Source organism: Panthera tigris, chromosome C2, assembly GCF_018350195.1.
Source record: "Panthera tigris isolate Pti1 chromosome C2, P.tigris_Pti1_mat1.1, whole genome shotgun sequence".
NCBI lineage: Eukaryota > Metazoa > Chordata > Mammalia > Carnivora > Felidae > Panthera > Panthera tigris.
Window position 1 is genome coordinate 6295157 of NC_056668.1, and position 27569 is coordinate 6322725.

Here is a 27569-nt window from a genome sequence, read left to right on the forward strand (position 1 = left end):
TGTTTGTCAAAAAGTCCTTTTCATGAATCTCCTTGAAGATGAAACACATTTTCAAGAGCATCAGAACAATAACTGTAAACGGCAAAAAAAGACTCAAAATGGACATGGTTAAAGATCTGATGAGAGGTCATTATAATGCAGTTGACAAGGATATCCAGTTGTTTTGGTGACTCACAACATATCAATAATTAGAATGTCAAATGATGACCATATGCCAGAACATATTAAAATTTTAGAGGGGCGCCTGGGTGGCTCAGTCGGTTAAGCGTCCGACTTCGGCTCAGGTCATGATCTCGCGGTCCGTGAGTTCAAGCCCCGCGTCGGGCTCTGTGCTGACAGCTCAGAGCCTGGAGCCTGTTTCAGATTCTGTGTCTCCCTCTCGCTGACCCTCCCCTGTTCATGCTCTGTCTCTCTCTGTCTCAAAAATAAAACGTTAAAAAAAATTAAAAAAAATAAGAAAACTATTATTAAGAACCTGAAATTAAGAAAACTTCATTTACAATAGCATCAAAAAGAATAAAATAGGAGGGGCACCTGGGTGACTCAGTCAGTTAAGCCTCTGACTTCAGCTCCGGTCGTGATCTCATAGTTCGTGAGTTCAAGCCCCGCGTCTGGCTTTGTGTTGAGAGCTCAGAGCCTGGAGCCTGCTTCAGATTCTGTGTGTGTCTCTCTCTCTGCCCCTCCCCTGTTCATGCTCTGTCTCTCTCTGTCTCAAAAATAAATAAACGTTAAAATTAAAAAATAAAATAAAATAAAAAAAAATAAAATTTTAGAAATTTCATAAAATTTCTGAAACAGTTACAGCATTTACCCCTGCAATATAATCTAAGAAAGTTTGTCATTTGTTTGACAATGCTTCCCATGTAACTTAACATATCAAATAAGCAAGCCTAATTAGTCAAAAGGACTTCATTTACAATTTGAATCTTGGCAAGTTTTGTTAAAAACCTCAGTAGGTTTTAAAGTGCCTGCCTACATGAAAAGATGCTCAACGTCGCTCCTTATCAGGGAAATACAAATCAAAATCACACTCAGATATCACCTCACGCCAATCAGAGTGGCCAAAATGAACAAATCAGGAGACTATAGATGCTGGCGAGGATGTGGAGACACGGGAACCCTCTTGCACTGTTGGTGGGAATGCAAATTGGTGCAGCCACTCTGGAAAACTGTGGAGGTTCCTCAGAAAATTAAAAATAGACCTACCCTATGACCCAGCAATAGCACTGCTAGGAATTTACCCAAGGGATATAGGAGTGCTGATGCATAGGGGCACTTGTACCCCAATGTTTATAGCAGCACTCTCAACAATAGCCAAATTATGCAAAGAGCCTAAATGTCCATCAACTGATGAATGGATAAAGAAATTGTGGTTTATATACACAATGAAGTACTACATGGCAATGAGAAAGAACGAAATATGGCCCTTTGTAGCAACGTGGATGGAACTGGAGAGTGTGATGCTAAGTGAAATAAGCCATACAGAGAAAGACAGATACCATATGGTTTCACTCTTATGTGGATCCTGAGAAACTTAACAGAAACCCATGGGGGAGAGGAAGGAAAAAAAAAAAAAAAGAGGTTAGAGTGGGAGAGAGCCAAAGCATAAGAGACTCTTAAAAACTGAGAACAAACTGAGGGTTGATGGGGGGGTGGGAGGGAGGAGAGGGTGGGTGATGGGTATTGAGGAGGGCACATTTTGGGATGAGCAGTGGGTGTTGTATGGAAACCAATCTGACAATAAATTTCATATATTGAAAAATAAATAAATAAAGTGCCTGCCTAAATAAGATCATAGATCATTATACTACTTAATATTTAATTATCTATTTAACCAAGATGGCAATAAGAGATTCCAAAGGCAAATACAAAAGGTTACCTAGTTGTTAGCAAAACTTAGCTCCTTTTAATATTGAGAGATCTCAAATTTGTTAAGTAATCAAAGACCTGATAAAGACAAAACAAAGCAACTATGGTTGGGCACAGGGGAAGGGGGAGGGGAGGGAGGGCAGATAAGAAAAACTTTGTTCACAATTTCTTATCAAGAGCAGATCAATAATCCAAGAAAGCTTTGTCTTTTTAACCAAGAAAAAGGCCAAATTTCTATTTTATATCAATTTACTTTTAAAACTCATTCATTCCAACCTTCATCAGTCCTGACCATGCATAAAATTCTTTTTCCAAAGATTTCACAAACCTGCAACTTTCTTTTTCATTCAGATTTTCCTAAGCCTTCTCTCTCTAAGTAACCAGTCTCATATTAGGACAAAATTAGTTTTCTTTCCCTCAACCAAAATGTATTCCCGTTCCTCATACCTTTCTTGTTAAAAACACAGCTTACTTTCCTTACATACAGAGTTGCCTTCTTTATCACTTTTAGCAGTCTCAATTACATTTGTCAGAATTCTTAATGCTTAGAAACCTTAATTTCTGGTAAAAATTAAGTAGTAACCAATTGTGAACGGTCACACTAGAATACTTAAGATCAGAAATGTAGGAATACATTTCAGAATTTCTAGGAAACTTTTTTTTTAATTGTACAACTTTCAATAAAACACAAAGTATGTTTACCAACAGACCCAAGTATCCCCAGTTTCTAAGAAGGCAGAAGGGGACCTACATTCAGTAATCAATGCTTTAGTATTCTATCTTATTTGGCAAAGACTTAGATATCCAATAAATTCAACCCAATTTGTCGTTTAACTTAGCAAAACTTCAAAGTTTCAGGTAACCAAAGATTTTGAAAGCTATAAACCTTTTTATTTATTTAACCTAATTGCTTGTGACAGTTACCCGGGAAAACTTCATGAGACAGACAAAATCAACCATCATTTTAAGTCATTTTTCTGCTGCCAAATTGCAACAAAGATAACACAAGCTTATTTGACATTTAGTAAACCTTCACAGAACAATGGTGGTTTTTTTGAACTTTTTAAAATGTTTTTATTTATTTTTGAGAGAGAGAGGGAGACAGAGTGAGAGCCAGGGAAAGGCAGAGAGACAGGGAGACACAGAATCCGAAGCAGGCTCCAGTCTCTGAGCTGTCAGCACAGAGCCCAATGTGGGGCTCAAACTCACAAACCATGAGATCATGACCTGAACCAACTCAGAAGCTTAACCCACTGATTCATCCAGACACCCCAATGCAGATAACTCTAAAGTCATGTCTATTTTAATTAAACCAACAAACTTGAACTAGTTTTAATATTGAATATTTTCCCAGATAGCATAAATTTGAAAAACATTTGGGTTAGTCTCCATCTTTCTGAGTTTTAGAACGCCCAATTCATTCTTATAAGCACTTGGCCTTTAAGCCAATTAAATAGAGCTCTTTTATGAATTAATTTTAGCAAGACCATCCAGGAGGTAGAAAACATATCTCACATTTTTTATAACACACATGTACACAAACAAGATGCAAACAAAATCTAACCTTCATTTCATTAATATTTGTGCAGAGGACATTGAAAGCCTGATTTCCAACTCTTTTCTTTTTTAAAAAAGTAAATCTAATTGCAAAATAGCATTATAATTTATGGATCCGTGAATTGGTCATTTCCCACTTTCCAATATAACACAGCTGGTGTTGTCCAAAGATGCCAAAAACTACAGCAACAAATAAACCGCATGAGGCCCAGAATACCTCTGAGTGTCGGTTGCTCCCCAAAGCCAAGGGCTTCACCAACTAAACCAAATAGCTTCCTAGTTTCTGGCTGCTTAGTCTTACAACCAGCTCTCTCTATGCTGGTTATGCACACACAAAAAAACTAAATTTAAGGGGTGACTGGCTGGCTCAGTGGATGGAGCATATAACTCTTGATCTCAGGGTTGTAAGTTCAAGCCCCACTTTAGGTGTAGAGATTATTTCAAATTAAATAAAATCTTTTATTTTATTTTATTTTATTTTATTTTATTTTATTTTATTTTATTTTATTTTATTTTATTTTATTATTTTTAGAGAGAATGTGCAAGCAGGGGAGAGGAGCAGAGGGAGAGAAAAAATCTTTAGCAGGCTCCATGAGACCATGGAGTCTGACTCGGGGCTCAATCCCACAACCCTGGGATCAGGACCTGAGCCAAAATCGAGAGTTGGATGTTCAACCCACTGAGCCACCCAGGCGCCCCTTAAATAAAATCTTAAAAAGAAAAGAGAGAAGAAAAGAAAACTAATTTAGACATATCAAAGAACACTATCTGAGACTCAGGTTATTCTGTTAAATTTTCCCACATAAGTAAGTACTTGCAAGTAGAGTGCTGTGTGTGTTCCACAAATAGTCTGCCGGAGTTCCTGTGGGTGCCTGATGGTTTTCTGGGAGCTGTTCGGCTTTTTTTTTCTTTTTTTTTTTTTTAGTGCTTATTTATTTATTTTGAGAGAGAAAGAGAAAGAGAGAGCAGGGGGAGGGCAGAGAGAGAGGGAGAGAGTCCCAGTGCAGAGCCTGACGTGGGACTCGATCCTATGAACCATGAGATCATGACCTGAGCCGAAATCAAGAGTTGGAAGCTCAACTGACTGAGCCACCCAGGAGCCCTAGCTGTTCGACTTTTAAAGCACGATGCCCAGGGCGCCTGGGTGGCTTGGTTGGTTAAGCGTCTGACTTCGGCTCAGGTCATGATCTCACGGTCTGTGAGTTCGAGCCCCGCGTCGGGCTCTGTGCTGAGCGCTCAGAGCCTGGAGCCTGTTTCAGATTCTGTGTCTCCCTCTCTCTCTGCCCCTCCCCTGTTCATGCTCTGTCTCTCTCTGTCTCAAAAATAAATAAACGTTAAAAAAAAAAATAAAGCACAATGCCCTAGTCATTTTTGTTTCCATTTTGGTATAAGGCTTGAGCAAAATCTAAGGATGTTGAGTGTGATGGATCAAAGGGTGCTTCTTGTGAGTGTCACTTCCAAACAGCCATAATACATTCTTCTGGGTCTCGGTTTCTCCCAGCGAGGTCTAAGACCACTGGGGGGGCTCAATCCCTATGTGTGCATCCCCAGATGAGCCAATCGCTAATTACTTTATGAGATGGAAATTCCTATGGGACTTGAGGAATACCCTCAGCCACTTCCTGTAGACTTTCAGTCACCTGAAAGTGGCTTTAGGCCAGAAGGAGCAAGAGTCCCTTCTCTTCGGAGATGAGTGATTCAGTCTCTCATGTTTCTAGCCAGCAAATCTACTCAAGCCTTATATGAATAACATCAATTAGTATGATGTCAAATTAAAACAACCTACCCATAACTCCAACCCCTCTAGATTATTCCCACGTGGAGAATATTACCAGTAACTCTCAACAGCTCGAATAAAAGTCAGTACTGCCAACCTAAATCGAGGAGGTCTGGATATTCCTGCAGGGAGGTCACCAGATACACCTGTGAGGTGCTGAGACGTCAGAGGGCCACACAGGGCCCCTGCTGATACCAAGCACCGGGCCCGGTGGACCCCACGCGTTTCTTGGGCTAGCTGCTCTGCTATCCTGCCTGCTATACCAAGAAATGCCGAGGAAGAATGAACAACACTTTTTAAAAATTTTAAAGAGAAAAGAAGAGTCTCATTCAAGCCCAAGTGAGGGCAGCTTCCTGGGGAAACACGCTCTTCACAGGGAAGGAAGTACTCCGGAGAATGAAGTTTTTATAGGGTTGTATACTCTCTTTTTACATCTTGTAAAAACTCCAAAAATTATAGATTAGCATATAGGCAGGAATCACAAGTTTTGTGACCAAGGAATGCAGGGAGTAGTATGATTGCTATCTCGGGGACAAGATGGTTTTCCTTTAGGCTGCCCATTCACAGAGCAGGTGCACAGCACATGGGTGGTGGAACCACAAATCAGGCTCTGGGTTTGATTTATGTATAATCACATTGACTTAGAAAGAAATCTAAAATGGCATCCTTCATGTATCAGGCCTCCAGAGGGTTTTTCTCTCGTCACTACACGTTTCTGCTTCAAGAAAACGTGAAGTTGGGGCACCTGGGTGGCCCAGTCGGTGGAGCGTCCATCTCTGGCTCGGGTCACGATCTCACAGTTCACGAGTTGGAGCCCCACACCAGGCTTGCTGCTGTCAGCACAGAGCCCACTTCAGATCCTCTGTCCTCCTCTCTCTCTGCTCCTCCCTGCTCACACTCTCTCTCTCAAAAATAAACATAAACAGGGACGCCTGGGTGGCGCAGTCGGTTAAGCGTCCGGCTTCAGCCAGGTCACGATCTCGCGGTCCGTGAGTTCGAGCCCCGCGTCGGGCTCTGGGCTGACGGCTCGGAGCCTGGAGCCTGTTTCCGATTCTGTGTCTCCCTCTCTCTCTGCCCCTCCCCCGTTCATGCTCTGTCTCTCTCTGTCCCAAAAATAAATAAAAAAAACGATAAAAAAAAAAAAATTAAAAAAAAAAAATAAACATAAACATTTAAATAATAATAATGATAAAAAAAAAAAAAAACGTGAAGTGAAGCGACTCGAGAGCGGTCAAGTAAACTCTTTCCGTGGAATGGCATCTCGGCTCGTAGGTGAGGCTGAACTGACCAAACCAAAAGACAGGGTGGAGCTCGCCTCACCTCTTTTGCCTTCAGCTGGACCATCCAAAGCTACTAGATGGTCCTATTGGCTCCTCTACTCACTGGAGACTTAGATGAACTGGGAGGGAGAACCCCCCTGAAGTGATAGCAGCTCCTGCCCCCCTGCCTCCCTCCCCAGTGACTGCCTTTCAGGCAGAACAGGAGGCATCGCTATTCCCCACCCCTACCAGAATACCCCACTGCACTACCACATCCCCCAACCAGGAGGATTGCCAATTCCTGGTAAGGCAAGAATTCGACCAAAAAAAAAAACAAACAAAAAAAACAAACAAAACAAAACTGAAGGATGCCCTTGACTGTGCAGTCATGGTGGAAGAGCACCGGCCTTCAGAGACGACCCAGTTTGAACAACTAACATCTCTCCTACGGCTTCATTTGGACAGCTCGCAAAAAGAGCACTAACGCTGAAAGCTGAATCATTCTGCTAGCAAGTGGAAAGAAAGCACGAACGCCGGGACATCTCAGGATCAATCCGTTTCTATCTGGTTCGGGTTAAGCCAACAATCACACCACTCCAACCTCTGCTTCCGTTGCCACATCCTCCCTGACACTCCTCTGGCCCTCTTGACTGAAGTCGATCCAGACGGGTAAACTGGGATAATCTCCCTCCCCATTTACAAATCTTTAACTTAATGGGGCGCCTGGGTGGACTCAGTCCGTTAAGCGTCCGACTTTGGCTCAGCTCACGATCTCGCGGTTCTGTGCTGACAGCTCGGAGCCTGAAGCCTGCTTCGGATTCCTGTCCCCTTCTCTCTCTGCCCCTCCTCCGCTCATGCTCTGTCTCTCAAAAATGAACAGATGTTTAAAAAAAAATTTTTTTTAATGAAAATCTTTAACTTAGTCACATCTACAAAGCCCTTTTGCCACATAAGGTAGCATCGTCACAGGTTCTGGATATTAAGAGGTGGATAAGTGGGGGGTGGGGTGTTATTCTGCCTACTTGTAAAGACCATACTAGGGGCACCTGGGCCACCAACATTTGGGTGAATTAAGTAAAGCCTGCATCGGTTGTGTCCGTGACTGGCACAAACCAAGCACAGGCAGTGACCTGGAAGGCACAAACTTCCCAGCCCCGCGGTGAGCGTCAGCTGCCAGAGGCCTGCACGGGTCTGGTATGTTGGCGGCCTGCTTTAGGGTCCAAGAGAGCTAAGGAGGAATGAAGTAGGAGAATCTCTTGGAAAACTGCACTTGAGTAAAGCTGAATCTTCAAGCAGTCTTGAGTGTGTGCACACAAGTGTGCGTGTGTCCCGGTGCGTGAGGACCTAAGGAGAAAGAAGGAGGTAACATGGTTGCAGGATCGTTTACCACAATGCCTGGGATCCCTGGTCTCACCGCTTCGAAGAATGAAGAGGCGGACACAAAACGAGCAGCGGGCAAAAGTTTATTGGCAGGTAAGGTCAGGAAGGGAGAATAGTAGGAAAGCTCTCTCCTTGTTTTATAAGGTTCTGGTTGGCCCTCCCCTGCCCCCTGTTCCCTCTCAGGTCCCACCCTTATTGGCCTAACGGCTCTGGGCGCTGGGAGGTCCATTCCTGATTGGTTCAATTTCATTGTATGACAGGTGGGTTATGGCCATGCTTAGGTCTTTTGTCACATCCCTGAGGGAAACCTGAGGGGGAGTAGGTGGGGTCTGTTCCATTCTTTTTTATTTATTTTTTTTAATGTTTATTTACTTTTGAGACAGAGAGAGGCAGAGCACCAGTGGCAGTGGGGCACAGAGAGAGGGAGACGCAGAGCCCAAAGCAGGTTCCAGGCTCTGAGCTGTCAGCACAGAGCCCGACAGGGGGCTCAAACTCACAAACCGTGAGATCATGACCTGAGTCGAAGCTGGACGCTTAACCGACTGAGCCACCCAGGCGCCCTGGGTGTGTTCCATTCGTAAGAGGAACTTTTATGCCCCGGGGGGGTTGCTGAGGTCAGATACTCCCAGCATTTGTCCAAAATATGTCTTTCCCCACCCAGGGACCTCAGGTCCTAATCCTTTCCCTCTCAGCCTATTTTATCCTATTTTTTTCTTTTCTTTTCTTTTTTTATGTTTTTAATGTTTATTTTTTTGAGAGAGAGACAGAGACAGAGTGTGAGCGGGGGAGGGGGAGAGAGAGAGAGACAGACAGACAGACAGACAGAATCCGAAGCAGGCTCTAGGCTCTGAGCTGCCAGCACAGAGCCCAAGGTGGGGCTCGAACTCACGGACTGGGAGAGCATGAAACAAGCCAAAGTGGGACGTTCAACCGACTGAGCCACCCAGGCGCCCCAGTCCTATTTTTTTCTATTATAACATCGGCTGTGTTTTTTAACTTCTTAAAAAAAAACAAAACATAAAATGTTTTAATGCAAATGTGAAGTTATCTTTAAAAGCAGCACATTTAATATTGCTAGATAGTAGTTGAACAATATGGTGAATGTACTAATGCCACTGCATCGTACATTTTAAAATAGTTTCGGGGCACCTGGGTGGCTCAGCCGTTTAAGTGCCCGACTCTTGGTTTTGGCTCAGGTCATGATCTCACAGTTGTTGGGACTGAACCCCACGTCAGGCTCTGTGCTCCCTCTCACCCCCGTTGGGAGCTCGTGTGCACTCTCTCTCTCAAAATACACAAATATCTAAAAAAATTAAAGTAAAATAAAATAGTTACATGTTATGTGAATTTTACCTCAATTTAAGAAAAATACCGCTAGGGGCGCCTGGGTGGCTCAGTCGGTTAGGCGTCCGACTTCGGCTCAGGTCATGATCTCGCGGTCCGTGAGTTCGAGCCCCGCGTCGGGCTCTGTGCTGACTGCTCAGAGCCTGGAGCCTGTTTCAGATTCTGTGTCTCCCTCTCTCTTTGACCCTCCCCCGTTCATGCTCTGTCTCTCTCTGTCTCAACAATAAATAAATGTTAAAAAAAAAAAATTAAAAAAAAAAAAAAAAGAAAAAGAAAAACACCGCTAAAACCAAATAACCTTTTGAATGTTTTTAGGTCTCTTTGTTATGGTATACCTTTCTGAATATGCAAAATTCAGTAGTTTAAAATGTAATCTTATTAGTGTAAGAAATTTCATTTAATTCTCAAATTTTCACAGGCTTTGGACTATGTCCAGAAGAAATGTATCTCTAAATAAATTTTTCGTTAGCTTTCAAAAAAAAATTTTTTTTTTTAAGTTTATTTATTTTTGAGACAGAGAGAGACAGAGCATGAACGGGGAGGGGCAGAGAGAGAGGGAGACACAGAATCAGAAGCAGGCTCCAGGCTCTGAGCCATCAGCCCAGAGCCCGACGCGGGGCTCGAACTCACGGACCGCGAGATCGTGACCTGAGCTGAAGTCGGACGCTTAACCGACTGAGCCACCCACGTGCCCCCCAAAAATTATTTTAAAATAATCTCAAACTTATAGAAACGTTGCAGAAAATTAAAAGTGGAGTCAAAAGCCAGGCTCGTCTATTTCTGCTAATAATGCTGTATCTGGTTTCTCTGAATGCAAAGGAAAATGAGAAGACATTCAGATGGGAATAACATTTTATATTATTTGACTACATGAAATGTCATATTAGGTTCCCTCTCCTGTTTTTTGCCTTAATAAAAATTACACCAAAGTGAAATCTTCATCAGTTACATTGCTTCTGAGAAAGGACTCAGAAAAAACTTTTTAAAAATTACGTTGACCTTTGAACAACAAAGGAGTTAGGGAAGCCAACTTCTCCGATGCAGCTGAAAATCCATGCATAACTTTTGACTCCCCCAAAATTTAACTACTAATAGCCTATTGCTGCAGAAGCCTTACCAGTAACATAAACAGCCAACTAACACATATTTTGTACGTTATATGTATTATATATAATACATATATTGTACGTATATATGTATATGCATATGCATATGCATATATGTATATATAATACATATTGTATGTATAATATTTTATGTATTATGTATAATTTGTATTATATAATACATATATAATATATACTAATATATATTATATGTATAATATTGTGTATATATATGTTGTATATATATACATATATCTTATACTGAAGCTAGAGAAAAGAAAATGTTATTAAGAAAATCATAAGGGGGGGGCACCTGAGTGGCTCAGTTGGTTAAGCATCCGACTTCAGCTCAGGTCATGATCTCGCAGTTCTTGGGGTTTGAGCCTCGCGTTGGGCTCTGTGTTGACAGCTCAAAACCTTGAGCTTGCTTCAGATTCTGGGTCTCCCCCTCTCTCTGCCCCTCTCCCCCTTGTGCTCTGTCTGTGTCTCTCTCTCAAAAATAAATAATAAACATTAAAATTTTTTTAAAAAATCATAAAGAAGAGAAAAATACATTTACAGTACTTTACTGTATATATCGAAAAAAGAATTGTGTATAAGTGGACCTGTACAGTTCAAACCCATGTTGCTCAAGAGTCAAATGTATTTGAAAAATGTAAAAGTAGCATTAAGAGAACTTTTTTTTCCTTCTTTTAGTTGTTATTCTGGCCAACACTCCAAACCACAGACGTGGGGCGACATCTAACCAAAGGAAACAGCTTTCTCTTGTAGGCTATGAATGGGCATCCCTCAAACCATGTCAGCTGAACACATCTATACGGCTGCCTCTGCTTTTAGAGTTCACACAAGCCAGGGAAACCTTGAACCCTTTCGTGTGATAGCAAGAGTCTGGTTGAACAAGTGCCTCTTAACAATGGAGTAGAATATTTCTGCTCAAGTCTCAAAGAGTATGAAGTGGCTGCCCATTTGAGGGGGTGATTCTCTCTGGAAGCCACAGAAGCTGAATGATCTGGGAGAGATGCAGGGAATGTTCTTGAACTGTGCTCCCCCAGAATTCAATTGTTGAAACCTAATCCCCATTAGGATGGTATTTGGAGGTGGGGCCTTTGGGAGGTGACTAGGTCATGGGGGCGGAGCCCTTGTGAATGGGATCGGTGCCCTTATAAAGACCCCAGAGAGCTGCCTTCCCCTTCCTTCCAAGTTGAGGACACAGCAGGAAGACAGCCATCTAGGAACCAGGAAGCAGGGAAGCAGGTTTTCGTCACACATCGAAACAGCCAGCACTTTGGTCTTGGACTTCCCAGCCTCCACAACTATGAGAAGTAAATGTCTGTTGTTCATGTCATCTAGTCTATGGTACTTTGTTAAAGCAGCCAGAACAGACTAAGACGCTTGCTTTCCATATTTAGAAAGGCAAGGTTCACTTGTGAGCAGAAAAGAATAACGTGACCAATTTCTAGCTGGCTTATTGTTCTGTCTAAAATAACAATCATAAGAGCCCACATGAATAAAGAAGAGGTGGTATATATATATATATATGTGTGTGTGTATAGATATATATCTACACACATATATGTATATATGTGTGTGTATATATATATATGTATATATATACACGCAATGGAATATTACTCAGCAATAAAAAGAATAAATTTTTGCCATTTCCAACAAAGTGGTTGGAAGTAGAATGCATTATGCTAAGCAAAATACATCAGAAAAAGATAAATATGATTTCACTCATATATGGAACTTGAGAAACACGACAGATGAACATAGGGGGAGGGAAGTAAAAAGATAAAAACAGAGGGAGAGACAAACCATAAGAGATTCTTAAATACAGAGAACAAACTGAAGGTTGCTGGAGTGGGAGGAAGTTGGGTGGGAGGATGGGCTAAATGGATGATGGGCATTAAGGAGGGCACTTGTGGGGGTGAGCACTGGGTGTTTTACGTAAATGATGAATCACTAACTTCTGCTCCTGAAACCATTATTACGCTATATGTTAACTAACTTGGATTTAAATAAAATTTAAAAATAATAAATATATAAATAACAACAAAAGAATAAGAAAGGGCACATGCCCAGATACCATAAAAGTGAAATGAAATGACATGAAATATAAAATAAAAAGAAATGAAATGAAATAACAATCAGTATGATGAACTGCCAAACAGGCAACCTTGTAATAACAATAATTCCAATTATCTAAGAACAATGATGTAGTCATGCACCCATAAAGTTTGCAAACAGGCTAGAAACATAACTACATGGTGACTTCTACAACTATCTGTCATCTTAGGGCTCTCTCTGTTCTGGCGTTTCGGGCACATTCAGCGCAGTGATCATCAAAAGCTCCGTATGGGGGCCTAGGTTTTTGCTCTTTTCTGCCACCCTTGCACCTCCCCCTTCCGCAGCAGCGTGGATATCCAACAGAGTGGTGAACAGTAGGCATTCAGTGTTCCCACCATCTTGGGAACCTTCTCTTGCTCACAGGCTTGTCTCACACCTACCCCAGTTTATCATGTCTTCACTCCCTGGACACACTGGCCCAGAGACTGGGCTTCTGGAGACACAGCACGGTAGAGCACAACACAGTGGGGGCTCGAGATGTTTCATTTCCTCCCCTCCCCTACTTTCTAACTTCAGTCTGGTTTCTGCCCTACCTCTCCTGCTCCATCAGGACAATCGGTGACATCCTAGTGGTCAATGTAGTGGGCACTTTACAATTACCACCTCCACACCCTCTCCACACCTCTGCACCCCTCTTCTTTCATCCCTACCTGGCTGGTTGCCCCCCATCCATACAGCCTAAGAAACGCACCTGATTCTCAGCCCATTGCCCTCTTTGTCCTTCCTGACAGAACCCTTCTTTTGTTCAGGTATCCACTCCCTGCACCCCTGGCCCTACCCCCAACTCCGGGGGGGGGAGCTGATTTAATCTAAGGGTGGCCCATTTCCCCTCGCATGTCACCCAATTCTGGCCAGCAAGTAAAGGCAATCGCGTAAGGGATTCTGGGGGAAAGGGGCTTCTTTCTCTGGATGTTATAAATCTGGATGTGATGTGCAGAATTCCCCTTTCAACTGAGAATGAAGCCAATTTGGAAAGAGGCACAACAACTGGGAGAGAAAAACTGGGACTGTGATAACACATTAAGCTGCTGAATCCCCCAGTCTAGAACATTCTACAGTGGAGGAGCTTCCATTTCCTTATTGCTTATGCTGATACGGGTTTCTATTACTCATAGCCAAAAGTCTGTCTCGTCTCCTTCGCACCCAGTTTAGGGAAGAGCCCTGTCAGTTCCCCCCCACCAAAATATATCCCAGATCCTTCCTTCCACTGGTCTTCCCCACAGCCAACATTCATTGGCTCGACTGCTTTACAACGTCTCACCTGCTGTGCCTTCTTGCGACAACCTGACTTGACATGGGACCTCTCAGCCTGACCGCACCTCTACTTGGAGTCCAGACCAATGACGTCAGTTCCCCACTACAGCCCGTCATTGCTTCTGTCTTGCACTTCCTGGCCGCTGCTTTCTTCTCTAACCCCGTTTCCCCTCTTCAGATACACCAAGGTCCATCCTACTAGAACTCCTCAATCACCACCCCACCATCCACCAGTCAGCATCAATCCAGGATTTTCCAAAGTGGGGCACGTGGACCCCCGGGTGGAGTAGTGGAGAGGATACTTGTATACAAAGATCCTGAGGGTTCTTGAGGAATTTTTAAAATTTCGTGTTTTCATGTGATTATCCAACATTCTGGATCATCCAGTATAGATTCCCACTTTTTTTGCGGGGGGGGGGGGCGGGTGCACAAGTGAGCAAGGGGTAGAGACAGGGAGAGGGAGAGAGAGAGAGAAGCAGGACTCACCGGGGACTCGTGTTTTACTCAAAGCGGGGCTTGTGTTCACCCGAAGAGGGGCTCGAGCTCACCCGACGTGGGACTCGAACTCACCAATGGTGAGATCATGACCTGAAGTCAGATGCTTGATGACTGAGCCACCCAGATGCCCCATTCCCACTTTTGATCAAGCACTGCCTGGTTCTAGTGCCTGTGTTGGGTGTGTGTTTAGGTTTAGCAACAAGTGGGACCAGCTTTCCAATTTTATAGGAAAAGCACACAGACATACCCGGTTATACACTGCAGCATCCTTTGAAGGATCAAAAGACTGGCACTATTTGAAAGTCAACAGAGAATTGGTTTAAAAATGTTTGGTACATCCATACAGTAGGATATGATTCAGCAATAAAAATGTGCTAATAGGAAACAGACTGCATTAAGTGAAAAATGCAAGGTGCCAAGCAGAATGGAAAAGCAAGGGGTGGGGGACAAAAAGTATAGATTCATTTGCTTGTATATGCACAAAACATTTCTGGAAGGACACACAAGCAGCAACATTGGTTTCTCCCTGGGAGAACTAGATATCTAGGAGCACAGAAGTAGAACAGAGCCTTCTCTGGAAATAAATCTGAGCCCTTAGAATGTTGAACCACATAAATATTTCTTTCAAAAATAAATGGAAATACAAAAAGTGGTGTCTGCAATTACCCTCGTTTACTCACAGGCATCACAAACACCTTCAGAGGCCAGGCAGAAAATACGGGCGAGACGGACTTCAAGCTGTATTACAAAGCTGTAATGATCAAGACAGTATGGTCCTGGCACAAAAACAGACACTCAGATCAATGGAACAGAATAGGGAACCCAGAAATGGACCCACAAATATATAGTCAACGAACTAATCTCTGACAAAGCAAGAAAGACTATCCAATGGAATAAAGACAGTCTCTTCAGCAAGTGGTGCTGGGAAAACTGGACAGTGACATGCAGAAGAATGAACCTGGACCATTTTCTTACACCAGACACAAAAAATAAACTCAAAATGGATGAAAGACCTAAATGTAAGACAGGAAGCCATCGGAATCCTTGAGGAGAAAGCAGGCAAAAGCCTCTTTGATCTTGGCCGCAGCAACTTCTTACTCAACACGTCTCCGGAGGCAAGGGAAACAAAAGCAAAAATGAATTATTGGGACCTCCTCCAGAAAATATGGGTGAGAAAAATCAGCAGGGCTGGGACACTGGCAAACTGGACAGAGTGCCTCTTTATAAGTTACAAGGTCAAGCGCATCCCATGGACTGCACACAAAGGAGGCCAGGGGAAGGTAAAGAGCTGAATCTGTATGTGAAATCGTCGGATTTTGACATGTTGCTTAAAAAAAAAAAAATCTTTAAAACTTTATTGTTATGTATCCAGAAATGTATATACTAAGAGCACAGCTCAATTAACACAAAGTGAACACAACATCCAGACCAAGAAATAGAACATGACCAGCCCCCTAAAGTCTTTCTCATCCAGCCACTGGCTCGCCACCCCACCCGCACACAGGAACTAGTTTCCTGACTCCTAATGGACTAGACTCATTTCCCTGCCTTTGGACATTATGTAAATGGAATCACACTGTACGCATTCTTTTGGAGCTGCATCTATCTGTCAACCTGTGTTTGTGAGATTCCCCTATTGTGTTGTTGTGTGTGACTGTAGGTAGCTCTTTGTCATTGCTGATGAGACTTCCATCCGTTCATGCAATTCATGGGCATTCCAGTGCCAATTCATGGGCATTTCGGTTGCTACCAGCTGGGCCTATGAAAATAAGCCAGCTATGAATATTCTACATCATGTCTTCTGGTGAACGGATGTAAGCAATTTTGTTGGGCATATTTCTAGGAGTGGAATTACTGAGGCATGGAGTGCTTGCTTACCTTTAAGAGATACTGCCAAATGGTTTTCCTATCGAATTCTTGTTCCTCCATGTTCTTATGTGGGCCAATTAAAAACAAAACAAACAAACAAACCTGGTCCAAAGCAAACTGTAGGCCACCAGTTCGTCACCTCTGGCTTCGTGCAGCTTTAATTCTCATGGGAGAAAGTTCACAAGTTAAGTTCAGATCTCAGCCCGTCATTCCCTTCGAAAGACCTTTCAGCGTCTCCTGGGATAATGGCCAAACTCAGCTTGGCATCAAATGATCCCCTGCAGTTTGCCCTTTTTTTGTATTTTGTCTCTTTTCTCTAATTGTCATTGGCCATTCTCCACGTGTCCATCACTGCCACTTAGCAGGCCCTGGGGGACCGTCACATTCTAGTAAGTCCACATGCCCTGGACTGTGCTGTCCCGCCTGCGGCTTCCCCTTTCCCTCGCCAGGATGATTTGGGTGCCTTCTCTCCTCTAAACTATTACCCAGAGTCTTTACCCTACATGTCCTGTCTGCTGTCTCTCTACCCCAACGCCTAACATAATGCCTGGCATAGCACAGGTGCTCAGTACATGTCTGTGCCATAAACTCAGGGGCTGATGTTAATTTTTTTTTTTTTTTTTTGTAATGCAGATAGGAGTGAGGAAAAAAGAGAAAAGGATAAATTTTAATCTCACCCTGCTGCTAGTTGTTCTCCACAGAGACAACTGCTGGCACCATGTTCTCATGAATTCTTTCTGAGTTGCCTAATGAATGTATAGCTTTATATTCAATATAGTTACATATTCAATAGACACCACGTAGAAAAAAAAAAGGCAGAGAACAGAGATGGGGAGTTGCAATTTTAAACTGAAAGGTCAGGACAGGCCCTAATTGAGAGGGTGAAATCTGCGCAAAGCCCCAAAGCCCCAAAAGAAGAGAGCCATACTAGTCTGAGGCAGGGCATTCCAGGCAGAGGGAACAGCAGGTGACAAGGCCCTGAAGCAGAGGGTGCCCAGCCTGTTTGAGAAGAGGAAGACGAAACAGAAGGAGCATCTGTGAAAATCAGTGAACTGGGCCAAACTGCAGGGGACTTTATAAGCCACTCTAGGACTCAGACTTTCTTGAATGAGAAAGGAAGACGCTAGTTATTGAGATCAGGAGGTACATGGTCTGACTGGTGGTTTTCAAAATTCACTTCCTCTATAAAGAGCTGGCTCATTCTTTGTTGTAGTTCACCATGCGAGGGGCCATAGTTTAGCCAGGCCCTTCAAATGAGGGACACTTGATCTGTTTCCTATCTTTTGGATGCAGAGTCCTCCAACATTTCCTTCTTTCCAAGAGTTCCGGCTGACAATTCTGATTAAAAACTTGTAACCTCACTCAATTCCTTCTTCTAAATGTAATTTTTATGGCGCCTGGGTCGTAAGTCGGCTAAGCCTCTGACTTCAGCTCATTACACCCCGGCTCAGGTCATTATCTCCCGGTTGGCGAGTTCCGGCCCCACGTTGGTCTCCGTGCTGACAGTTTAGAACCTGGAGCCTGCTTCGGATTCTGTGTCTCCCCCCCTCTCTCTCTTTCAAAAATAAACGTTAAAAGAATTTTCTAAAAAACCTAATTTTCTTCTTCATTAAAGAAATGGGGTAAAAGGTGAGCTCACTGGTTCCGGGGTTCCCGGCTCAGCCTCCCAGCGTGATGCCCTTTTTCCACTTTAAAAAGGTGCTTAGGTGAGCAGCCGGTTAAAAACGGGCTGGAGAGGGTGGGCGTGCTTCCCGCTTCACTTCAGGGAAGGAGGGATCGGCCGGCCCAGGAGTCTGCGAGAGGGAGGGCACGTCCTGGGGACCGTGGAGACCCCGGCCCCTCAAGGAACAGATGATCTAAAGAAAGCGACACAGAAAGAGCTGATCCAGAAACACCGCGCAGCAGAGACGGGCCTCCGGGGCCGCGAGCCCCGAAGACGTCGCAAAGACCCGCGCCTGCGCAGTGGCAGAGCGGGGAGCTGAGCCCGCGCGCCAGCGTTCCTTCCCACGACCTCCCCTCCGGCGCCTGCGCACTGAGGCCGGCTTCCCGAAGGCCTGTGAAACTGGGGCCCACAGATAGCCCTTCTTGCCGACCAAGAAGGGAGAATTGGCTCGTACTTGAATCCATCGTCTCTCCCTTCCCAGTTTATTAGACTAACTATAAATGCCCCATTCCCAATACTCCTAGAAGGGACGGACTCAATCCCTGAGGCTCTCTGGGCGCCGGGGGAGCCCAGGTAACTAGGGAGGCTGTGGGTGGGGCCACTCGGCGATCACGTGGCGGAGCTCCGCCAATCGGCGCGCAGACCGCACTTTGCGGCTCGGCTTCAAACAAACTACCGTGAGGTGAGAGCGGCCTCTGGGGCCCCGCCCCCCTCGCCTGGGTCTGGGGCCCCGCGAGACGCCGGGCGGGGGTGGGGGCGCCGGGAGCGGGGGCGGGGCGCAGTGGTCGAGTGACGGCCCGCCTCACCTATTCCGGGCGCGGGCCGCGGCGCGGTGGGCCTCACAGCCAATGGGCGGGGGCGGGGGGCGGCCCGGCCGGCGGGGAGGGGGAGCCAGCGGCCGGGGGGACGCGGGGGGAGGAGGGGGCGGGCTCCCAATCCGGTTCCATCCGGTTCTCCCACCGCCCCCGCCGCGGGTCGCAGCAGCTCCGGCGGCGGGAGGAGCGGTAGCGGCCAGGCAGCCCAGCTTCGCGAAGGCTCTCGGCGCGCGGCGGCCCGCAGGCACCCGGCACGCGCCCGCCCCGCCGCCACGATGCCCAAGAGGAAGGTGAGCGGCGGCCCGCACGCGCGCCCTCCGCCGCCCGGCCCGCCGCGGCGCCCCGCGAGGCTCAGGTCCCGCCTCGCCCACGGCGGCGCAGGGCCCGGCGGGCGGGCGGGCGGGCGAGCGGGCCGCGCGCTCGCGCGGCGGCGGCGGCCGCCCGGTCGCGATGTTCTGGAACGTTCGGCGGCCGAAGAGCCGGGTGGGAGATTCGAACGCGGCGGCGGGAAGCCGCTGACGTCACGCGGCCGGGCATTGTTCTCGCGGGCGGGCGCAGGGCGCGCGGGCACTTTTGTTTGCGGGCTGCGCCCACGGGTCCGTGTGCTTCCTTCCGCAGGTCAGCTCCGCCGAGGGGGCGGCGAAGGAGGAGGTAAGAGCCCGCGCCTGTGCCCGGGGGTGGGGCCCATTCGCACTGCCCCGCTCACTCCTTGCTCCTTTTCCTTTTTGTTCCTAAAGCCCAAGAGGAGGTCGGCGAGGTTGTCAGCTGTAAGTAAAGCGAGCCCCGTAAGCGTGTCTTTTCCGTGGGGTCGTGCCCAGTGAAGACACTCAGTGCTACCTTTGCCTTTCAGAAACCTGCTCCTGCAAAAGTGGAAGCGAAGCCAAAAAAGGCGGCGGGAAAGGTAGGTTTCAAACTTACGGGACCGCGGTGTGTTCGAAATGCTGCAGCGCCCCTCGACGCGTGACTTTCTCTTAACAAAAAGTCATCAGCGGCGACTCTGCGGTCTTGTGACATTGTTGGTGACTAAGATCTTGACTTTGAAAGTCTCAGAGTAATCAGATGTTACACTTGCCCGAAAAGTGGAAATTGTCTCCTGTTTTCTATTTAAGTTTTATAATTGCAGCGACCAATTTTTTTTTTTTTTTTTTAACCCCTTGGCCTGGGTAAACAATAATGGATCTGGTCCTACTGGTTCACGGGAGCGTAACGCATTACCTTCATTGTGCTGCAGGACTCAAGACTCAAGACGAGTGAAAATACTAACAATTTTGCTATCTGGTCTTTGCGTTGTACGTCACGGTCAGCGTTTGCCCGTTCGATGCATACTTGTGCGTACTTTTGTGACGGTAACATCAAAGCCAGGATCGCCACCGGGAGAAAGGGGATACGCAGGTTTTGGTGTATAAAGTTCTCAAGCCAAGGTGCAGGGAATCCCGTGTGCAGGGGTAAGAGGTTTGTTGTGGTGTTTTGGAGGGGGAACAGCTGTGTTCAGAGGGGTACCCTACATCTTTTTCCCGAAGAAACTTTTGAGTTAATCCTAAACAACATTATAGTTGTCTCCCTGGAGTAGGTTCGAGATGGCGTTGTTCACGTTGAAGGTCTTTGGAATGAAATTGTTCTTGAGTATATGTTTGAAAAGTTGGGAAAACAAAATCTATGTAAATCGTTATAAGTTTGATTTGAGGTGGAGCCTCGAAACCGCCCTTTGCCAAGCCCTGTGGTCTTCAGGGGAAATTCATGGTGTGATTACTGTTCACCCGCAGCTTAAGTGAGAGTTTGTGGTGTTAGGCCCCTTTTCTAAAAGCATAGATGGAAGCTTAGCACTGCATAGGCCAAAGGTTTTTTTTCCGTTTCTTTATTTAAACGTTGCACAGAACTGAGAAAAATCTTAACTTTTCCAGTAGAAAGTTCTATTTTTTTTTTTTTTAAGTATTTGCAGAAGGTGTAAGCGTGGTACGTTAATTTAGTATTTTTCACACTAGAGGATAAAGCAGTGCATCTTTGTATAAGAAGTTAAAGTAGCCTGGGAACTTGCCGTGAATGGCCAAGAAAAATAGTGGATCTTGTTGCATGATGATAGAATGAGCTATGTACTATTATTACCCGTCTTTGATGCTTTTGAGTTCTTTCAATAAACCAATTTGCTGAAGTAGTATGATTGTTTCCCTCTTAGGTTTTTTTTGCTGTTCCTTGTCCTATATTTTGATTTACTCTACAAATTTTTTTTGGTGAAAAAAGTTATCCTCCTGTTATCCTCACATTTTATCCTCAGTTGGGTTTGGGACATCAGGTGTAATCACTTTTTTTCTTTCTGTCCATGAGAGGCCAACAGGAAGTCTTCCTTGAGGAACAAATTTGTCAACTCAGTTGACAAATTTTCCTTTGCCAAAGGAAAAATGTGGGGTTGGAGGGCTTGGTTTTACTTTACTTTCTAGAATACATTTTTCAGAGGCAATCCAATTCAAAGCCTGAGTGGCAGGTAAATATTTTGATGTATTAATTACAGCGTAGACACTTTTTTTTTAATATTATTTATTTTTGAGAGAGAGGAGAGAGTGAGCCGGGGAGGAGCAGAGAGCGGGAGACACAGAATCGGAAGCACGCCCCAGGCTCCGAGCCGTCCCCACTGAGCCCGATGTAGGGCTCAAAACCTGTGAACTGTTAGATCATGACCCGAGGGAGTGGAAGTCGGACGCTTAACTAATTGAGGCACCCAGGTGCCCTGACACAGTTTTCAAAGTATATGTTTGCCACTGTGTATGTACTTATAACTTGTATAAAATTCTCAGAATTATTTTAAGGGTTGAAACACACGTATGTTAGGAAAACATTGATTTGTTTCATCTGTCTTGCCATAGGTAATTAAAAGTGGTGTTGTTTTAGTCCAGGTTATTGTTGTATGTTTTGTTTCCATTTTTAAGGTTTTTACGTTTCTACATTAGTGCCCTAGTGGTTACAAAACTAATGAGAAATCTAAAGAGATCAGATTACAGGAGAATGGTTTTGTAAGTACAGAAGTGATTGTGATACTTCATGGTACCAGTATGAGTGGTGCTGTCCTGAATGTTTATAATTTATAGGGTTTTTTTTTTTAATTTTATTATTTTCCCTCATGTGAGTGTTGACACCTAACAAGGAAGCTTAGTCTTTAAAGTTTATTTACAGAGAGGGAGAGGCAGAATCTCAAGCAGGCTCTGCACTGTCAGCACAGAGCCCAGTGTGGGGCTCAAACTCACGAACTGCGAGATCATGGGCTGAAGTCAGTTGCTTAACTGACTGAGCCACCCGGGCAGTCCTCAGAAATTCTAGTTCATTCGTGTATTATTAGTGGCTGTCATGCCGTCTTTATATATGGAATGCCATCATTGGTTTAGAATACATTATACTGGTCCCCCCTGCCGTCCCCTTAGCATTGAAATCGTTTGACCTGTTTGCATGTCTTTGTGGCTGTTTAATTCAAATATTGGTCAGTACTGTTAGGGCTCTTTTATACAACTCCCTGGTGACCTAACTTCATTTAGCTGTTGCTGCATTTTTCATTTACAGGGAATAAATGTCAAGATTTAAACTCCTTCCCCGTTGATGGAGGGTATCCAGAAGCACTTTAATATTGCTGAAAAGTGGTTTACATTTTTGAACCTCTTCTATCGTCATACTAATACCTGTGCTTTTCAGATTTTTCAAACATCTGAATGAAAACGATAAACTCAAAATGGATCCTTTTAGCTACTCATTATATAATATCAAGGGATTAGCTGTAGCAGGATAGTCAACCTGACCACACAGCATGGTGCTGTGTTCAGGTGAATGGTCTTACTGTGAGGGTGAACATCTTGTCAGGGCAGTGGATATATGACAATTTGATCATTATTCAGGCTTAAAAGAAGTTTGGGGATGGGTAGGGTTACAGTGGAAAGAGATTTCCTCCTTTGTTTGCTCATGTGGAACTTCAGAGAATAGTGGGTGATTGAGAAGGCAGAGGAGGATTGTAGCTCAGGCTTTAGGTTTAGAGAACAGAAGTCTAATGAGGCTCGATAATGCCAGTTCGGTTAGAGTTCTTCGCGAACGATGTTGTCCTGACTAGTGGCGATGGACCTTAAAGTGTCTTCCGTAAAAGGTGTGTCCTGGATCTCAGGCTGATGTGTGACATCGTGTTGACATTGCAACTCTTGTGGGGATACTAGCCCTATAGCAACTGAGAAAATGTTCGTGCCAAGTTTTTACTTAAAATATACTCTTACTGTATCCTAGGAGAAATCTTCAGACAAAAAAGTGCAAACAAAGGGGAAAAGGGGAGCAAAGGGAAAACAGGCTGAAGTGGCTAACCAAGAAACAAAAGAAGACTTACCTGCAGAAAACGGAGAAACTAAAAACGAGGAGGTCAGAAGTGCTGTGTGTTGTTGATTTGACTCTGAACCATAGATAATCTGTTGTATATTTTTATGTAGCAGATAAGACCGTCTTTATTATTGTCTTTTTTTTACCATGTTAACAAAGGTTTGTACAGTAACATCAAATGAATAGACAGATGGCTTTTATTAGATATTTAAAATCAGTAGGTAGATGGCTTTTTTAAATTATTTTTTATTTTTAACGTTTTATTTATTTTTGAGACAGGGAGAGACAGAGCATGAACAGGGGAGGGTCAGAGAGAGGGAGACACAGAATCTGAAACAGGCTCCAGGCTCTGAGCTGTCAGCACAGAGCCCAACGTGGGGCTTGAACTCATGGACCATGAGATCATGACCCGAGCCGAAGTCGGCCGCTTAACTGACTGAGCCACCCAGGCGCCCCAGATGACTTTTTTTTAAAGGCGTGAATAAGAACTTTTAATATGCTCAGAATTTCACCAGTAACAAGTTCACACAAGTACAGCGTATGCTGTACGCAGGATTCGTTATAATAACTACTGACGTGAGTTAATTTTTAAAAGGTTTAATATACCAAATGGTGTAACACTCCTTTTTCTTTCATGTTTTGGGATATTGTTTAAACAAACAATCTAGGCCCTTATTTTTGAAATTGCCATCTATAGAACTGTTAAAAGTCATGTTTTTATTTTGGATATTGCTTCAAAAATGTTTTGAATCCATTCCTCATTTGGGACATTTTTCCCACTTTCAGATAAGTCCATTTTTCTCAAAAGTGGCTACTTGTTTTAGGATTAAATAATAACTTAGATCAAGCAAATAAAAAGACTTGGTATCCCTAATCGTTACGTTTTTAAGCCACGAGAAGAGGCCTTTTCTTAAACAAATAGGCTACAGGTTTCAATAAATAGTTTTTCTTAAGCCAAGCATTTTTTTAATGTTACTGGTTAAACCTGGAAAGATAAATAGTGTATGGTATTTTAAAAACATTTATAGATCAAATCTTAAAACAACAAACCACTTGTTTCTAACTTGTGAAATCTGTTGCCACAATTTACTTTTAATTTGTAGTTCTGACCACACATCAAATATCCGGTGATGTTATGATGAGATTACTAATCTAGCTGTTAGGGAAGAATTTGACCATCCGGTACATGTTATCACACTACACTTGATTCTTAATATTCATGGTGGTTGTGTTCTAGAAGGTTGTGTGAATACTGAAAAATTGCACATGGAGGAAATACGACATTAGATTCTTAGCTGCACTGTGATCATGTTTCCATCAAACAGTTGATGCATAATCTATGTGTTTCTGTTGAATACGTGTTGTTGATGCATCAGCTTTGAACTGGGCCCACAGAAACGGTACTGGAACTCAGGCCTAAATGATGCTATCCAGCATACGTATTTTCTCCATAAGGCACATCCCAACCTTCTTGCATTTAGCCATCGTAGATGGTATTATATTAGTCCAGTCAACATCAAGAAGCACAGAAAAAGAAATGTGAAATGTATGGCACTTTAAATAAACTGCAAAAAAGGCACCTGTTTAGAACTGAAACAACCATCCCAGCTGGGAATGTGCATGTTTGGCATTGCAAAGAAAGTTTTAAGTCTATTGAAGTGCCATGAGTATTGATTTTATGGTTGCAAATTTTAGTGAAGAGGCAAATTTACAAATACAGAATCTACATATAACGAGGGTCACCTGTAATTACATAGAAGTAAAACTTACATTGCATTAAATTTTAAAGATCTTGGAGATCGTAACAGTGACCCAGAAATCAAATATTTGATCATTATTTTTTCTTTGATTTGCAGAGTCCAGCCTCTGATGAAGCAGGAGAGAAAGAAGCCAAGTCTGATTAGTATCATATCCCATGTCTTACCAGTGGTCCCTGTCTCCCTTCTTGTACAATCCAGAGGAATATTTTTATCAACTATTTTGTAAATGCAAGTTTTTTAGTAGCTCTAGAAACATTTTTAAGAAGGAGGGAATCCCACCTCATCCCATTTTTTAAGTGTAAATGCTTTTTTTTAAGAGTTGAAATCATTTGCTGGTTGTTTATTTTTTGGTACAACCAGAAAATAGTGGGATATTGAATATGGGAGGCTTTGATCGTCTTGGGTGTCAGCTTAACATTCCATAGATGGGGTAGTTTTTATATCCTATAATACCAAGCATACTAAATGGCAATTTGGAGTCAATTGCGCATTTAATATGTCTTGAACATTTTAAATTACTTCTATTCCCATGTTGTTTTTGGTAGAATTGTTTCCTAAAGAAAACCACTCCTTGATCTTGGCTCTCCCTGTCAGAATTTTGTGCATTCTGTAACATCTTGGTCGTGGTAGTCCAGTTTCCTAGTAACTTTGTTAATGTGCTGTGCGAGATTGAAAATTTGAGTATGTAGCGTATATGACATTAAATTGTGAATTAATGGGACTTAACAGTGTAACAGCATATCAACATTTGAAGATACCGGTACTTGATATACTGTTAAGGGAAATTTGCCTCCAAATTTTAAGCTGGAAGGTCACTGGAATAACTTTGAGAAAAGAACCACAGCTACATGGTTTTTTTAGGTTTTCGGTACGTACATTAAGAATTATGTACAAATTGAATTGTCTGTACTGATCCTCAGAACAACAAATAAAAACTCAATTATGAAAGAATTTCTTGAAGCACATAAATTAAGTTCTGGCTTATATTTTATTACAAGAATTTCCACATTTGTTCTTGCAGAGTTTTCTTAAAATTTGAAAGTGGAGTATTTAATTTTTTTTGTAATACTTGAACATGTACAGTGTTCTTTGAAGGTACTTTGGCCTAAATTGATTTAATAGTGAGCAAATGGTCCAGTGTCCTCTGAAGCAAACTAAACGTAACTCTTTGTTCTTCATATGAAGTGAGCTTGTAAGTACTGAGTAAGCTAGAACTGCATCTACTGTGGTTTGTGTTTGCATATTATTCTGAGATTTGCTCTCCTATGTATCGTATTTCTGCTCTGCCGTGTAAATGGTCTTCAAGAGGTAGTATTGGAGACTTGCGCCGAATCGGCAAATGCAAACACGGCCAGAGAAAGCACCAGGTCAGGGTTACCACTGAACAAGGGGAGACCTGGAAACAGTTTAAACCTCTCAACACTTGACATGTTATTTTGCCCTGGAGTGAATACTGGGGGGCAAGAATGCGCTGGAAACAGGAGTCCCCAAGGGCTCACACCTCTGCTAAGACTGTCCCACGGGAGTGGCTATTTTGAGCAACTTCATAGGGAGTGGGGAAGTGCAGCCCCTTTGTTGGAACTATGGAACGTCAGTGGAAAAAGGATGTTGACCTGGGCTGAAGGGGCGCCCACAGGAGGGCTGTAGTAACCCCTGGGGAGGGGACAGGGCCTGGGAGCCATGTTCCCCAGTTCTCCGTGGTCCTTACTCCACGGAGGGCCTGGAGGCAGGATAAACAGAGTTTCCTGTAGTTTCTAAGTATAGATAGCACAGGGTCTGGGTATGTAAATTTAAGCACTGAACTGAAAACATTCTCTCCCTGTGCGGGGATACTTGATAGAATTTTATTGTACCAGAATTTCACTAGCACCTGTCTATTCATAGCAGTTAAAAGTGGTCTCCAGGCACCTGCCTGGGTGGCTCTGTGGGTTAAACATCTGCCTTCAGGTCACAATCTCCCCACTTGGGAGTTCGAGCCCCACATCAGGCTCTGTGCTTACAGCTCAGACCCTGGAGCCTGCTTCAGATTCTGTGTTTCCCTCTCTCTCTGCCCCTCCCCTGCTCACAGTCTTCCTCTCAAAAATAAACATCTCTAAAAACCAATGGGAAGAAAACTAGAACTTTAACCCTACGACCCATCTTGTACGACCTAACGCTCACCACCCCTAGGAACTGATCATTATTTACAGTCACAGGTTTCCTCGGTTCGGGACTCCCTGCTAATAAAGAGATTTACTAGTATAAGAGAGTTTTGTTTTTACTTCTTTCAGGAAGATTTATCTAAGATTATCTTGTAGAAAGTTAGATTGGGAGTACTAGATCCTACCTGCCTTGCGCATCCTCTTCTGAAAAAGTGAACCCCCACCTTATTTTATGAAAAAGCAAGCTACTTTGAGGCATCTTCTTAAATTTTTAAGTTCTCTCTGTAGCCCGACATGATGCTTGAACCCACGACCAAGAGTTACATCCTCTGCCAACTGAGGCAGGCACCCAAGGCATATTTTCTAGAATCGGTACCTACAAAAAGTTACCTCTTCCTCTAAACAAGTAGTTGTGAGCACAAAGAACTGAAAGATAAGAATGCTTGAATGGATGTCAATTCAGACATCCTGAAAGGACAGGGAAGATAGCTTTTTAATAATGCAAACAAATCCGGTTTCAATTTGTTAACTAGCAAAACCAGTAAGAACACTTCATTCCCTTGGCTTGTCAGAGGTTCAGTTGGACCTTTCAAATGTGGGTTAATCAGAAGACCGACTCCTAGAACTTGGTGCCTCGTATGACGACCTGCCAATCATAGAGGCCCCAGAGAAAAGATGGTCTGTTGTAGCACCGTTAGGGGAGAGTGTGCAAAAATGTGGGCATGGGGACAAAAATTAGGGAGAGTAGGCTGGTACACGGAGGAAGGTATGTGTGTATGTGTGTAATTGAAGTACACAGGTGAGTCATA

The 27569-nt window shown here is 43.8% G+C and overlaps 2 protein-coding genes across 2 annotated transcripts in view; one reads left to right on the plus strand and one right to left on the minus strand.

The window, feature by feature from the left end:
• GET1 (guided entry of tail-anchored proteins factor 1) overlaps positions 1-17585 on the minus strand; it is an 84786-nt gene extending 67201 nt beyond the window's left edge. Inside the window, exon 1 of the mRNA XM_042998442.1 lies at positions 16053-17585. Coding sequence (XP_042854376.1) covers positions 16053-16103 — 51 coding nt within the window. The 5' untranslated portion in view covers positions 16104-17585. The remainder of the gene's footprint in view (positions 1-16052) is intronic.
• A 1045-nt stretch (positions 17586-18630) lies between these two features.
• On the plus strand, positions 18631-25570 carry HMGN1 (high mobility group nucleosome binding domain 1). The gene is made up of 6 exons (XM_042998446.1): positions 18631-18811; positions 19140-19172; positions 19259-19288; positions 19372-19422; positions 22773-22901; positions 24716-25570. The coding sequence occupies exons 1-6, from the start codon at positions 18797-18799 to the stop codon at positions 24761-24763; spliced, it is 306 nt and encodes a 101-aa protein (XP_042854380.1). The 5' UTR covers positions 18631-18796; the 3' UTR covers positions 24764-25570.
• The last annotated feature ends 1999 nt before the right edge of the window (positions 25571-27569 follow it).

Bases quoted from the DNA above. Each gene is read 5' to 3' on its own strand.
- HMGN1 (XM_042998446.1), top strand. The intron at 19,289-19,371 runs GTAAGTAAAGCG...TTTGCCTTTCAG, and splicing joins GGTCGGCGAGGTTGTCAGCT to AAACCTGCTCCTGCAAAAGT. The intron at 22,902-24,715 runs GTCAGAAGTGCT...TTTGATTTGCAG, and splicing joins GAGAAACTAAAAACGAGGAG to AGTCCAGCCTCTGATGAAGC.